Source organism: Perognathus longimembris, chromosome 13 (assembly GCF_023159225.1).
Source record: "Perognathus longimembris pacificus isolate PPM17 chromosome 13, ASM2315922v1, whole genome shotgun sequence".
In the NCBI taxonomy this organism is placed as follows: Eukaryota; Metazoa; Chordata; class Mammalia; order Rodentia; family Heteromyidae; genus Perognathus; species Perognathus longimembris.
The window spans coordinates 60,660,941-60,675,856 of record NC_063173.1 but is presented as its reverse complement, the minus strand read 5'-3'; the positions used below and the strand labels follow the sequence as shown (position 1 = coordinate 60,675,856).

At 65.5% G+C, this 14,916-nt stretch overlaps 1 protein-coding gene across 1 annotated transcript; it reads left to right on the top strand.

Moving 5' to 3' along the window:
• The first annotated feature begins 1,897 nt into the window (after positions 1 to 1,897).
• Positions 1,898 to 9,969, top strand: Ccnd1 (cyclin D1). The gene is made up of 6 exons (XM_048361450.1): positions 1,898 to 2,056; positions 3,059 to 3,469; positions 4,771 to 4,986; positions 5,459 to 5,618; positions 8,031 to 8,179; positions 9,421 to 9,969. The coding sequence occupies exons 1-6, from the start codon at positions 1,898 to 1,900 to the stop codon at positions 9,583 to 9,585; spliced, it is 1,260 nt and encodes a 419-aa protein (XP_048217407.1). The 3' UTR covers positions 9,586 to 9,969.
• Positions 9,970 to 14,916: the final 4,947 nt, after the last annotated feature.

Here is a 14,916-nt window from a genome sequence, read left to right as displayed (position 1 = left end):
GCGTGGCCGCGGTGGTAGGCAACAGCGCCCGGGGTGGCCCCGGGTTTCGGGCGCCGGGGCTGGGCGCCGCGTGGCCAGGGCGGAGCTGCCCTGCTGCACGTGGGCCGCCATGCGCGCCCCAAAAGCATGCGGCGTGGGAGGAAGGGGAGCCCCAGCTCCCCGGAACCCTGGGGCCCGAAGTCGGAAGCGTTTTCCAGGGAGACTTAAGGGCTTAGGCACGGCAAGCTTCCCGAGCGGGAGCCAAGTCCTTTCAAGTCGCCGCCAGGTATGCGGCTGCAGGTGACCCCACCTGGGCGCGCCCGCTCGCCGCCCCAGCTTTCTCCGGGAGGGCCCACGCCCGGCCGGGCAAGGTCGCCCCAGGGCCCCGCGCCCCTCCCCGGAGCCCCCACCCCCCCCCACCCGGGCCGCGCGCAGCCCCGCGCTCGGGCTCCTGAATGAACCCACGAACGCGCTCCCCCTCCCCCCGCGGAACGAAGTTCCCACCGCCAGGGACGGTGGCGAACTCGCGCTCCCGGACCGGCGCGGGGCGCGGGGGGGGGGGGGCACCGCGGGGGCCCGGGGCGCGGGGGAGGCGGAAAGGCGACCTGAGGCTTCAGGGACTTGGGGATTTTTTTTTATTTTTTTATTTTGGCCACCAAGGTGTTTCCCTCCGGATGGGGTCACCGGACTTTTGTTTCCCCAAAGGTCGGCGACACCAACAAATAAGGGCCGAGCGCTTTAAGCGAGCGGGCGGCGCGCGCAGTTCCTGCTTCGTGGTGGGTGGGGAAAGGACAGTGCCCGGTTCACCGCGGACGGGAAAGCGTGGCAAAGTTGCTTTTTCCCCCGGGGCGGGGGAGGGGGCAACGCGCGGCTCCGGCCTCGCCCCCAGCAACGCCCCCCACCCCCCCCCCAGGACCCCAGGACCGGGGACGGCTGGGCCCCGCGCGGCTCCACGCGGCCCGAGTCCCAGGGGTGGGGGCGGCGCGACGGGCGCTTCCCGCCGGGCCCCAAATTCCAGCGCCTCCCCCGCGGGTTCCTGGACGGCTGCGCACGCCCGCCGGCCGGGCTTGCACTTTTGCGCCCGTCCCTGAGCCGGGAGATGAACGGAGTTCCTCGTCGAGATCTGCCCGGTCCGCCTAGTAACAGCGCCGCGCCCCCATTGGCTCATGCTAATTCCAGCTTCCCCCGTCTTTCCCGCGGGCTCCGGGCGGGGGCCCCCCGGCCGCCGGGGGGTGGGGGGTGGGGGGGGTGGCGAGCCCCCTCGGTGCCCCGCCGCCCCCGCGCCGGGGCGCGCGCGGGGCCCCGGGCCCCCCCCCACCCCCCTCCCCGGCCCCCGGGACCGGGCCGGCCGTGATCGAGCGCGGCCCCATAAATCATCTGGGCGGCCGCCCGGTCCGGATTTATGAATGAAAAAGCGGCCGGGCCGGCCTCGTGCGCCGGCGGATGCGGCGAGGCTCCGCGGTGCCCGCCGGCGGCGCGGGCGTGGGCGCCCGGGAGGGGACACGCGGGGCGGGGACGTTCCCCGCCGGGCCACCCACCGCCTCCCGCGCCCCGGGGGGGGTCCTCGCCCCCCTCCCCCCGGGACCCGCGGTGCTCGATCCCCAGCTCCCGGCGGGGGCGGGAGGAATGTGCCCCGAAGGAGGGGGGGCGCATCGCGGGTGCAGCGTGGCGAAGGGGGGGCGCATCCGTTTTGTTCCCCCTGGGGCTTTACTGTTAGGGGACACCGTGGTTGGTGGCACCACCTAGTCAGCGGAAAGTAAGTGAACAGTTTCCTAATTTGAGGACAGGTCTTTTTTTTTGGGGGGGGATTAAGTTATAACTGGATAAAGTGTACTTTTTATTTTTAAAAAATGTAAAAAAAAAAAAGCCACCAAAAAAACAAAAGCGGAACCTCCCATCTTTCTAACGATGTCACCCGATGCCGCGTCAAATCTGCGGGGATGGTGGGGACCCCCCCCCCCGGCCCCCGCAGCCACGGAAGATGTCTTCAGGACGGGCGCCGCATTTCCCAGTGTCTGACTGTGGTCATTTGTGCCAGTCCGCGTGCGCGCATGCGGCCCCCCAGCACGCCCTGAAGGTGAGGGGCGGCCGCACCCCCCCCCCACGGAACCAACTGAGGGGCTGGGGGGGGCCTCCCTGGCAGAGGCGACGGCACACTGCCAACTACTGAATTTTTAAAAATTAAAAGTGAGGGGAGCGACCCCCGCGCACCAGCCCTCCTTTCAAAGGCTTCGCTTCTCGAGGTGCAGCAGCCCGCAGTGGGAGAGGGTGATGGGGGGACCCCCCCCCCAGTGAGGAGCCGGTCCAGGTAGCACGGATCCCCCCCCCCCCCCCCAGGCTAGATCTGTAGGAAGGAATCGCCGGTCACCATCTTGGGTTCTTGCTGGAATTATCGGGCATTTATTTTATTTTCTGAGCGAGCACATGGCCAGGCTGAGCCCCCCCCCCCAGGTTTACAGCTCTCCCCCGCGGACGCTCGCCGCGACCCCCGCCCCCTCCTGCGCCCGGACCCGAGCGCGAAACAGTTCCCCAATTTTACACGTGTCCGAGGAAGAGAAAGATGCGGGTGTCGCGCGTCCCGGGGCCTCCCCGCCGGTGGGTGCCCCCGTGGCGTCCGAGGAAACGCGCCCATTCTCCCGGCCGGGGGGGGGGGTGTCGCTGTACCCCACAGGGCCCACGCCCCGGTCTCACTGCGTGTGGCCAGCCCACCTTCCCCGTCTCTCCACGGAGCCACCCCACCCCCCAAAGCCTGGGGGACCCACTTGGGGGAAAGAACCCCGCACCCCTCTTGCCCCCGCGGGGAGGAGAGCCGCCGGGGGCGATTTGCATTCAATGCGACCCGCACTTCGGGGGCCCGGCGGCGGCGGCGGGGGTGGCGGGGGTGGCGGGGGTGGGGGGGCGGGCGCGGCGCCTGCGGGGTGGCGTTCGGGCTCCGGGCCTCGCGGCTCCCCGCGCGCGGCGCCCCAGCCCGGCCCCCCTCCCCCCGCGCCCGCCCCGCCCCTGCGCTCCCCTCCCCCGCGCCGGTTTTCTGCCCGGCTTTGATCTCTGCTTAACAACAGTAACGTCACTCGGACTACAGGGGAGTTTTGTTGAAGTTGCAAAGTCCCGGAGCCTCCAGAGGGCTGTCGGCGCCGCAGCAGCAGCAGCAGCAGCAGCAGCAGCGAGCGGCCGAGCGCGCCTGCGGCCAGGGAACCCGGCGGGGCGGCGGCGAGAGCGGAGCGCGGCGCGGCGCAGACCCGGCCCGGACGCACAGCCCTCCCTCCCGCCCAGGCGCCCGGCAGAGCCCCCGCCATGGGACCACCAGCTCCTGTGCTGCGAAGTGGAGGCCATCCGCCGCGCGTACCGGGACACCAACCTCCTCAACGACCGGGTGCTGCGGGCCATGCTGAAGGCGGAGGAGACCTGCGCGCCCTCCGTGTCCTACTTCAAGTGCGTCCAGAAGGAGATCGTGCCGTCCATGCGCAAGATCGTGGCCACCTGGATGCTGGAGGTACGCGGCCCGCCGGCCACGGGCGCTCCCGAGCCCACGCTCCCGGGGCGGCCCCTGCCCTCTCTCCTTTCTCTCCCTCGCCAACTTTGAACTTGGGTGGTGGGGTGTCGCTAGAAATCTGTATTCTCCAAAGCAGCCGATACTGCAGGTATTTTTTGAACGAGAAAGGTGGGGGGGGGGTGGGGCGTTGGAAGTTCCTTCTCCGGGCAGGGGGTGGTCTGGGCGGGGTGCCCTGGAGGGGAGACGGTGGCGGGGGGGAGGGGGGCCCTCCCGTGGGCGCGGGGGGTGCGGACGGGGGGCACCCTGGGTGGCCCCCGTTTGCGCCCCGGCCCCGCAGTGCCTCCGCTGTTGGCCGCGGCTGGCCCGAGCCGTCCGCTCCGGGGGGAGGGGGCATAGATTTGATTTTTAAATTAATATCCACGGACACGTATGCAAGGGCTGCTCGTGCCAGTATTATGCGCCATCTTTGCTCTCTTATTCCGAAGCAAAAGTGTTTATTAATAATTGGGGCCGGGTGGGGCGGGGAGCGGCCGGCGGGGCGCCGGGACCCGCGCTAGGGGCCGCGCGGGCCGGAGGGAGGGGCGCGGGGACGGTACCGGGGGGGACCTCGCTGGGGATGGGGGGCCCTTTGTTCAAGCGGCGGGCCCCAGGACTCCCCGCACGGGCATCCCGGCCCAGAGAGCACGCCGGGCTGCAAGGTCGCGTGGCCCCCGGTTCGCCGGGGGCTCACCCCCGTCCGCGTGGGTCTCCACGTAGGGGGGACCGGCCCGGGGGCGAGCCGGGGGCCCGGGCCACATTTTCGGGCGTTCGGCGGGCGGCTCCGGGCCCCGAAAGTATTTTTAAATAATTTTTGGAAGTGCGGCGTGGTGCCCTTGCGAGAGGGAAACGGCGCCCGCGCCCGGGGGAAGGGGGGCCCCGGAGTTTGAGTTCCCGGGGCTCCCCCCAAAGTCCCTATCGAGCTCCAGACCCCCGGGTGGGATCGAGGACCCCCCCGAGGGTCGTTTTCAGGCGATTTTCAGGCGCCTACTTATTTTTTTAATATTTTTAAATATTTTTTGAAAAGATGACGTCTGGGAAATGCGGCGCGGCGGCCTGGGACGCCACCTTTGTGTCTCGCGCGCGCTCGCTCGCGCGGCGCCCAGCCCCCGGCCCGCGCGGCCGGCCCTCGGGGTGCGGGGGCGCCCGCCCGCCCGCCGGGCTTTCCCTTTCAGTTTCGGGGCGGCGCGGGGCTGCGGAAGCGCCGGGCGCCCGGGGCCCGCGCAGGGGAGCGGGGCGCGCTTCACCGCCCGCCCGGCCCGCAGGTCTGCGAGGAGCAGAAGTGCGAGGAGGAGGTCTTCCCGCTGGCCATGAACTACCTGGACCGCTTCCTGTCGCTGGAGCCCCTGAAGAAGAGCCGCCTGCAGCTGCTGGGGGCCACCTGCATGTTCGTGGCCTCCAAGATGAAGGAGACCGTGCCCCTGACGGCCGAGAAGCTGTGCATCTACACCGACAACTCCATCCGGCCGGAAGAGCTGCTGGTGACCGCGGGCCCCGCACCCCGGGCCCCGGCGGGACCCCCGGGCGGGCGGGGGAGGGGACGGGGGGGAGGGACGGGCCCGGCCCCCCCCCCCCGGGCGGGTCTGCGGGGCCCCGGGAGGGACCACCGCCACGCCGCCGGGCCCGGGCGCGCACGGCGGGCGGGCGGGCGGAGACCCCGGCCCTGCCCCGCACCCCGGCCGCCGCCTCCCGCCCAGCTGCGGGCGGCGCGCGCCCCCTGGCGGCCCGCGAGCGCGGGGCCGGGGTGCGGGGCCTTTTTGTCCCTGGCGCCCTAGCTTTCCAAAGGCACCTTCTGTGATTTGATCTGGGGTCCCAGGATGGCTCCACCCTTGGGACGCCCCCAGATAAGCCCCATCCGCCCTTTCCCTCAGACTCCACGCCAAACGCAAAGATTGGTGATCTGCACGTGGGGCCTGACCCACCCCGCTGACCGCACCCCCCATCTCCCCCCAGCAAATGGAGATGATCCTGGTGAACAAACTCAAGTGGAACCTGGCCGCCATGACCCCCCACGACTTCATCGAGCACTTCCTCTCCAAGATGCCCGAGGAGGAGGAGAACAAGCACGTCATCCGCAAGCACGCCCAGACCTTCGTGGCGCTCTGTGCCACAGGTAGGCCCGCGCCCGGCCCTCCGCCTCCGTCCTGGGCCCCTGGCCACCTTCCCTGCAGGGGCCCGGGGACCCCGGTGGGCCGTCCAGCCTGCGAATGCCCCGCCCCTCGGCCCTCAGTCCCGGCTAGCCGTGGACGCCCGGCGCTGCCAGGCTTTACCTTGGCAGCTGGGCCGCCCGCCCTGCCCGCGTCCTCAAGGAGCCTGAGCTGCTGGGCCCCCTCCCGGCCTCTCCCAGGCTGGGCCACCTGCCAGGGGCGCCTGCAGGGTGGGGAGCAGCCCCAGTGCCTGCACCACGTGCTCCCGCCGGCCTCCGTGCCCCAGTGCGGGGGCGGCCGGCCGAGGAGCTGGGGCCGGAGGCCCTGCCGGGGGCGCCTTAGGCCAGCTCCACTCAGCCCGGCCCTGGGAGGGGCTGCAGCCCTGCCCCTCCCCCGGGGTCCTCCCCGCAGCCTGTCCTCACCCGGTATGGACGGACACACTGAGGCAAGCCCAGCCTGCGGGACCCCAGGTCCTGGGGAGGGGGGCCGTGTCTCTCCGCTGGACTGTGGGCCACCGGCGGCCTACGCCAGGGCCGCAGGGCAACGGAGCATCCAAGGGCCTTCTGGCGCCTGGCTGGAGGGGGGCCCCCCCACCCCTGCTGTGGTGTCCCCCCGAGACACGACCCTGGCCTCTGTACCCTCCTCCACCTGCGAAGGGGGTGAGCCCCTCCCCGAGGCCTGCCAAGCAAGGCTGGGGGGGGGAGTGGGGAGGGGCTGCGGGCGGGCAGCGAGGCGTCATCTGTCTGGGGCTCCTTCGGGGAGAGGAGAGGAGAGGGGAGGCCCGGAGGCTCCGGGTAGCCTTTTATGGAGCTGAAAGTGGCTTCAGGAAGGCAGCCTCCTGGAGACAGCTCTGGGGACCCGGTGCAGGGCCTCTAGGGATGGCTGGGGCCGCAGCGCCCCCGGGCTGGGGGCGGATGCCCTGAGGTGCTCCAGGCTGCGGTGGGGGGGGGGGCTCCCCGAGCTGTCTGCTGTGGGGCCGTGCGGAGCAGGTGGAGGTGGGCCTGTCGTGGTGGCCCTGGCCCGGCTGCAGCACGGGCCCTGCCTGTGGAGCCCACAGACCATCGGCCTTGACGGAAAAGGCGAAGGGGCAGGGCCCGGGCCCGAGTCCAAGCCCCAGGCAAATACACAGCAGGGCACTGCCCCCCCCCCCACAGAGCCCCCAGGCTTAGGTGACCGAGCACGTGGGTTCCCTGCCACATTCACGCGTGTTTTGATAACAAACTTCTCTAGGGGAAAATGTCTCCAAGGGGACCCTCCCCCTCCCCCCAGGATTGTGCGGAAGCCCCTCTCCTTTTGTGGTTCCATCAAGCTCCTTCCTAGCCACTTGCTGGCGGGAGCCACAGCCGCGAGGCTGACCCGTGTCCCTCCCTGTGTCCCCTCTGGCTCAAGCCCTCGCCACCTGCCAGGGCTCCTGGACATGGTAGAGAGGAAGGGAAGTAGGTGTTTCCTCCGACACGGCTCAGCTGGTGACCCCAGGGGGCGGGACCACGCCCGTGGAGGCCACAGTCGGGGGGCCACCCAGCCACCGCGCACCGGCCCCGTTTCCTTCCCAGTTGGGGCTGCATGCAGCGCCCCCTAGTGGGTTGCCGCCTCTCCTGGTTCACTTGGGCATCTGGGGTACCATGCTCTTCCCTTTGTGCCTTGGGGTTCGCCGAGTCAGGACAGTTGCCCGTAAGGGGCGCCTTGGGCCACTGGGCAGAGAGGTGACGTGAGGGTCTGGATTGGGGTTCAGCGGGTGTCCTCATCCATTCTCTGTACATCAGGGAGCAGTGCCCAAGGGCGAACCCCAAGGCCTCGGGCACGCTCGGTGAGTGTGCCCCACGACAGCCATGCCCTGCACGTGTGAGCGTGTGCGCATGAGCACGCGCATGAGCACGCGCGTGAGCGCCTGTCTTGGGGCTTGAGCTCCGTGTCTCACACCTGGTTGACTTCTCACTGGAGTTGGCCTCCTGCCAACACTTAAGCCACAGCTCCGCTTCCAGCATTTTCGGTGGTTCATTGGAGATAGAGTCTCCTGGACTTTCCCGCCCAGGCTGGCTTTGAACCTCCGTCCTCAGATCTCAGCCTCCTGAGTAGCCCGGAATGCAGGCCTGAGCCAGTAGCACCCAGCCTGGCCGGGCTTTTAACTTGTGTTTTCAGTGTCTCACCAAGTTGCAAAGCCCGAGGTTCCGCCCCCAGCAGCCTCAGGCGGGCCTTGAACTGCAGGCCCTCCTGCCTCGCCCCTCCATGATGGGGTCCTCGGTGTGTCCCCTCCTCCCCTGGCATCGTGGTGGGGGCACCGGCCACGGAGCCCGGCTGTGCCCACCGCCCCCCTACGCACCCTGTGCCTGGGGGTCCAGTGTCCCGCTCACAACCCTTCTCCCCCCCCCCCCCCCCAGACGTGAAGTTCATTTCCAACCCCCCCTCCATGGTGGCGGCGGGCAGCGTGGTGGCGGCGATGCAGGGCCTGTACCTGGGCAGCCCCAACAACTTCCTGTCCTGTTACCGCATGACGCACTTCCTCTCCAGGCTGATCAAGTGTGATCCCGTGAGTGGGGGCGGGGCCGGGGCGGGGGCGGGGCGGCGACCCGAGTCCTCCCTCCCCCAGGGCGTCTCTGGGCCTTTGTGTCCCCCCAGGAAATGAGCTAGCTGTGGCGGGGGCCGTGGCGGGGGCCGGGGACGGGGTAGAGGTGAGAGTGGAGCATTCAACCCGAGCTCTAAGCTCTTCCTTCATAAAGAATTAAAGCCAGGGCTGGGGATATAGCCTAGTGGCAAGAGTGCCTGCCTTGGATACACGAGGCCCTAGGTTCGATTCCCCAGCACCACATATACAGAAAACGGCCAGAAGCGGCGCTGTGGCTCAAGTGGCAGAGTGCTAGCCTTGAGCGGGAAGAAGCCAGGGACAGTGCTCAGGCCCTGAGTCCAAGGCCCAGGACTGGCCAAAAAAAAAACAAACAAACAAAAAAAAAGAATTAAAGCCAGCTGCTGGTGGTTCCTGCCGATAATCCTAGCTACTTAGGCGGAGATGGAGGATCCAGGTTCAAAGCCAGCCCCGACAAGAAAGTTTGTAACACTCTTAGCTCCACTAAACTGCCAAGAGAGCTGGAGGTGGAGCCGTGGCTCAAGCCATGAGAGCACCAGCCTTGAGCAAAAGAAGCTCGGGGGCCCTGAGTTCGTGCCCCAGGACCGACGCCAGCACAGCTACCTATCTGTACTTTCATTTATTTTTGTTCATTTGGTGGTGATACTGGGTTTGAGCTCAGGGCTTTGCTCTTTCTGGGCAGGCTCTCTCCTGCCTGGATCACACTCCCCGGCCATTTTCCTTTGAGTTTGGGGAGTTTTTTCAGGTTGGTGGGGGTGCTTGGACTCGGCCGGGCACCGTCCCTGAACTCGCTTTTCTTTGCTCAGAGCCGTGTTCCACCGCTTGAGTCACGGCTCTGGGTCCGGCTTTCTGGCGGTAGCTGGAGATAGTCTCACAGGCTTTCTGGCCCAGTCTGGTTTTGAACTGCGGTCCTCAGCTCTCGCTCGGCCTCCTGAGCGGCTAGGATCGCGGGCGTGAGGCCCCAGCATCCCCGCTGTTGGTGGAGGGCACCCCTGGGGGTCAGAGGGCAAGGTAGGCATCTGGATCGGCCCCCGGAGGGCTTGAGAGCTGGGGGGAGGGTTCATCTGCCCCTTCTCAAAAACCCTCCGGGCCAGCTGCCCCAGGCACGCACGCGGGAGGCCGCGGTCTGAGGGTGGCGGGTCTTGGAGATGGGGACGCTTGGTTATAAGAGCCCCCCCCCCCCCCAGGACTGCCTCCGAGCCTGCCAGGAGCAGATCGAGGCTCTGCTGGAGGCCAGCCTGCGCCAAGCCCAGCAGAACCTGGAGCCCAAGGCCCCGGAGGAGGAGGAGGTGGAGGCGGCGGGACTGGACCTGGCCTGCACGCCCACCGACGTGCGCGACGTGGACGTCTGAGGCCCCCCGGCCCCCCGGCTCCGCCCACCGCCCCTCTGGGGACATTTCGCTACACCAGGAGGGAGGGAGTGTGCGTCCTCCTTGCTGGTTTGGGTTTTTTTTGTGTGTGTGTTTTTGTTTCTTCCTGTCTTCTTCGTCCTTTTCCATCTCTGACTTAAGCAAAAGGAAAAAAAAAAATTCCCTGAAAATTGTCTTAGAGGGGAGGGGGAGAGAGAGAGTGTGCGGAGCCCGCGGAGGCGCTTTCTAGAACGCCGTGCTGCGCTAGCTTCCTCGCAGAGCTTCAGTCGCAAGAGTAGCTGTTAACGCACAGGTGCCTCTGGGGAGAACTAGAGTTGATTTGTGTGTTATGTTTTGGGGGGGGGGGAAGCATAAACATTTTAAAAAGGAAAAAAAAATGCAAGGAACCATGTTTGTTAGTAGAGAAGGGCTGTATCACAGGTAGACGTGTATTCTGCTTTCCCGGCGTCCCCGGCGCACGCGCGGAGCCGCCCGACTGAGCGAGCCTTTCGGTGTATCGTAGCCCCTAGGTAGGTAGGTAGAGGTCACCTCTGGAGGTGCCCGGGCCCCAGCCGGCGGCACACCGGTGGCCGGAACAGCCAGCACGCAGAGGCAGGCAGCGAGGGACAGAATATATTCTATTTTTATAATCTTGCTATTTTTGTAGCTACCCTGTTTATAAGATGCCGGTCCCCCACCCCCCACCCCCCACCCCCCCCACCCCCCACCCCCACCCCCCCCCCCCCGCCTGCTTACATCGGGTGAAACTCACAGATAACTGTTGTTGTTTATTCCTTTTGTATGTTTTCCCTCCTGGGTATTCTAGAACCATTCCATTTCAGAGCACTTTGGTTCAGCGGTCGGAGGCAGGACGGGGGCTGCGGCTTGGGTGTTGGGGGACAGGTTTTTGATGGGATGGTTTCGGAGCGCTCTCCTGCGTGTGCAGACAGGGCTGCGTACCCCGAATTCGAGTCACTGTGCTGTTAGCGAGGGGGGAGGTTGTCTTGGAAGGAGAGAGTCCTGTGTGTCCTTCAGAGGAGGTCAAGTTCAAGGCCTTTGGTGCCACCTGCAGTTTGGAAGTAGGGACCTGGAAGGTACGTAGAGACCCAGTAGTTTAAGGTTTACCTTTAGATGTTTCATGATGGAAGGTTTTTAAACACTAAAATATATAATTTATAGTTAAGGCTAAAAAGAATATTTATTGGAGACGATGTTGATAAGGCCAGTATGATTTAGAAAGTAATGCAATCTCCCCCCTGGGTTTAGACACGCACGCACACGCGCGCACACACACACACACACATATGCACACACACTTTTTTTGCCCCAAAAGTTTTAGAACTGTTTGTTTACAAAAGATTGATCCTTTTATAGGTAAGGGGGGACGTTTCAAGGAGACCCACACACAGAAGAAAGACACAGATTCGGCCCGCTTGGAATTCTCCCCCACCCCCACCCCCCCAGAGTGGTTTGATCCAAGCTTCAAGGAAAATTAGGGTTCAGTTCGAGCACATTCTTTATCACCTGCCCTCTCCTTTAAAAAGAAAATATATTAGTGACAGGTAGATAATTTGCACATCTTGGCTCTTCCCTTTATTCGAGGGTGTGGAAGGGAGGTGTGGCCCGAGGTGGGGCTGGAGAGGGCGTCGGGAGGGAGGACGGTCCCCGGAGGCCAGGGCAGTGACCGCGCAGGGGGACAGGCAGGCTATGGCTCTGTTTCTTAACTTCCCGCCCGGTTCGGAAACATTTGCGTGGCTTCTCTGAATCATCTTTCACGTTGTTTTGCTGCTATCGGAAGATCGGTTTGTTTTGTTTTACAATGTCATATAACTGCCATGTTTTAGTTTTGATTTCCTCATAGAAAATTGTATTGCATATGCCCTTTTTTTGTAGGTTTTTTTTTTAATGTGATCAATTTTGACTTAATATGATTACTGCTCTATTCCAAAAAAAGAGAGAAAATGGTCTGTTCACAATACCTCATGCTTTCTTTAGCTATTGTGCAGGTCCAGTGGTCAGAGTCTGTCTTTGCCTCTAGACAGACACACGGACGGGACCCCGAGCGCGGGGTGCGGGGCCCCCCCCTCCGTCCGCTCTGGGGGTGTGCCATCAGTCGTTTGGACAACTGTATCATTCTGTATGTGTAGTTATGAACATTGCATTGTTATTATATTATTATGGTGATGTGAACCAGTCTGTCTTGTGTGCCATCATGGTGCTGAGGTGACCCGGAGGTGACTGCGATCGCTTCTGGAACCCGTTCCCGCGTTGGGTGCGTCTGCTCTGTTGCCGTGTCCTAGCGTTCTGTCGGTTGATAATTCTGTACGTCGCCTTCGAAATCCCAATGCCGCCAGCTGCCCCTGAGCCCCTTAGCCAGCTGCCCGACCGACAGGATTTGGCCCACTGGTGCCCTGCTGGGGGTCAGCCTGCGCCCCAGGACCGGGCCTCCCGCCCCGCTGAGTCAGCTTACCTCAACCACCCTGCCTGGGGCACCCCACTCGGGCCATGGGGGTTCATGGGGGCGGGGCGGACGAAGGCAGGAGTCCTGGATACCGCGTGTGCCCAAAGGCCGAAGGCTGGTGGCAGGTCCACAGGGCGCGTGCGGCCGGTCCCGTGGCCCCCGGGCGGGGCGTCCCTGGCGGGGTGGCGGCGTGGGCTCCCCGTGGTTCGTGCAGACCGCAGGGCACTTCTCAGCACAGACGTGTAACCGGCACGCTTCCCGCAGAAAACAAAAGACAAACGTGCAAAGTCTAGAAATAAAATTGGTAATATCCCACTGTGGCGTCTCTTTGTTCGGGGCTGGTGGGAGTCACCCAGGGAGACTGGGCGCACACGCACGCGCGCGCACACACACCTGTCTGGCGGGGCGGCAGGGTTGAGTAACTGGCTCGAGCTGACTTGCAGGTGGGCACCTCAGGCAGGCTGTGGTCCCTTCAGCCTGGGGGCTGGTGACTAGTCTGGAAGGTTCTTGCCTTGGTCAGACAAGGCTCTGCTAACCTTCCACCTAACCGGCACCCCTGCTCACATCACTGGCTGTGGCGCGGGGGGGGGGGGGGGGGGGGGGGCTCCTCCCTGGGGCTCATGGCACCCGTGCCTCTGCCCTGCCCCGGCTGCCTGGGCCTCCCCCCGGGAGGGAGGACAGGTGTGCGTGGCTCGGGCCCCCCTCTGTGGAGTGGGGAGCTGGCCGGCTGTGGGTGGCCCCCAGCCCCACGGTCCTGAGCACAGCAAGGATGCTGGCAGGCGGGGTGGGGGGGCTTGGCCGGCAGCACTGCCCCCCCTGCACTGCCGGAGGCCCCCAGGGCTCCGGGGGGCCCGGCCTGTATCTGGCAGATTTGAGGGTTCGGCTGCGTCTCGGCCTCCTGTGGGCCCATCGCTGGCCACCTCCCCATGACACCCCATGTCATGGGAGCCAAACCCACCTGTGGGGCGTGGGAGGGCAGGAGTGCTTGCGGGAAGGGCACGGAGCCCCCTTGCCACCCGGCCTCGCCCCGTGGACTCCGGTCACCCCGGGAATGCCTTGGGTGCAGGTTTCTGCTGGGAAAGGCTGGCCTGGCACTCTGGTCAGTCCCCACAGTCCCCCGGCCCCAGCATATGGCAGCTTGGGCCACAGGCCTTGGGGGCCCAGGTCCCGGCCATTGTCACTGCCACAAGGAGCACGGGGCTTCGGTGGGCCTTGAGCCTATCCAAGGCAGCCGCATCCATGAATCCCTTCGGCACCTAGCGACAGCTGCCAGCCTGCAGCCATTTCGGAGCGGGCCTCAGGGGTGGGCCCAGGCCAGGGGTACCCCAGCCCGGGGCGAGGGGCAGCCGTTCCTTCTCAGCTCCTATGGAGAACACCAACTCCCTGACCGCACTGGGAATGAACGGAACGCCCCGAGAAGGAACCCGTCCCGGCGGGCAGCGAGGACGGGGCCACGGCGACTTCATCTCGCCAGGCTGCTCCGGGTGGCTGGCCCCTCCAGGGACAGCGAGTCCCCAGGCAACACCTCTCCCTGTGGCTCGTGAGGGCTGAAGCGCTCTCCGCGTCACGTGACGGCCGGCCCCGCCCCGCCAGGTCTGTGCGTGGCACAAGGGCTGGGGACCTGCCCGAGGGCGCTGGGCGCCCGTCCTCCTCTCCCGAGGCCTGCCCTCTGTGCGGAACCAGACGACGGCCTCCCAGGCTTCGCTGTCTCCAGCGAGGGCAGTCAGAGGTGAAATAAGCGAGCAGCAGAGGCTGTGTGCCAATCAAACCTTATTTATAAAAATGGAAAAAAGGGGGCTGGGGTGTGGCCTAGTGGTAGGGCGCTCGCCTCGTCTACATGAAGCCCTGGGTTCGATTCCTCAGCACCACATATATAGAAATGGCACTGTGGCTCAAGTGGTAGAGTGCTGGCCTTGAGCAAAAGGAAGCCAGGGACAGTGCTCAGGCTCCAGGACTGGCAAAATAAAAGGGGGGGGAGGGGGAAGCTGGGTGTCACTGGCTCACGACTGCAATCATCCTGGCTACTTAGCAGACTGAGACCTTAGGATCACAGTTCAAAGCCTGCCCAGGCAGAAAGGTGCATGAGACTCTCATTTCCAACTGGCCAGCAAAACTCTGCAAGTGAAGGTGTGGGCGCAAGCGGCAAAGCACCCGCCACAGAAGCTAAAGGACAGACAGTGCCCGGTCCTGGGTTCAAGTCCCAGTACCGGCGCACATGCACACACACACACACACACACACACACACACTAAAGGCGAGACTGTGTGCCCAGCCCAAGCCCCGCACCTCGCAGCATGGCTGTGGCTGGAGGAGCGATTAAGGAAAGTGGGGTGACGCATTAGGGGGCCCCAATCCCAGGCGGCTGGGTGCTTCCAGGAGGAAGATGCAGAGACCACCGGGCTCAGGAGAGACACCGTCTATGAGCCGGCGAGGCCTTGAACACGGGACCCCGGCCTCCAGGGTACGGGACCCCCAGAATCCACGGTCCCCAGGAAGCAGCTTCCTCAGAGGCTGGGGACGGAGGCCCGCGGTGCCCCTCAGGTTCTTCCCCGCGAAGGGAGGCCGGGCACGCGGGTCCCGCCTGTGATCCCGCCACTCGGCCAGAGCCGGCCCCGAGCTGCCTTCTCCCCCCACGGCGGGGAACCTGGACTCCCAGCCCGGGCGGAACACGCCACGCGACTCCACGTTCACAGAGGGCACACGGCCGACCTCCCGGCTCACCGGGCAGGAAGAAAGACAGCAGGGAAATGCAGGGGGGCTGCAGACAAACCTCCGAGGCGGAGCGAGCGCCTGCCTCCCAAGCACAAGGCCGAGTTCAAACCCCAGTGCTGTCAGACAGGAGCTCGGAGCAGCCCACCGGGGCCTGCACGCGG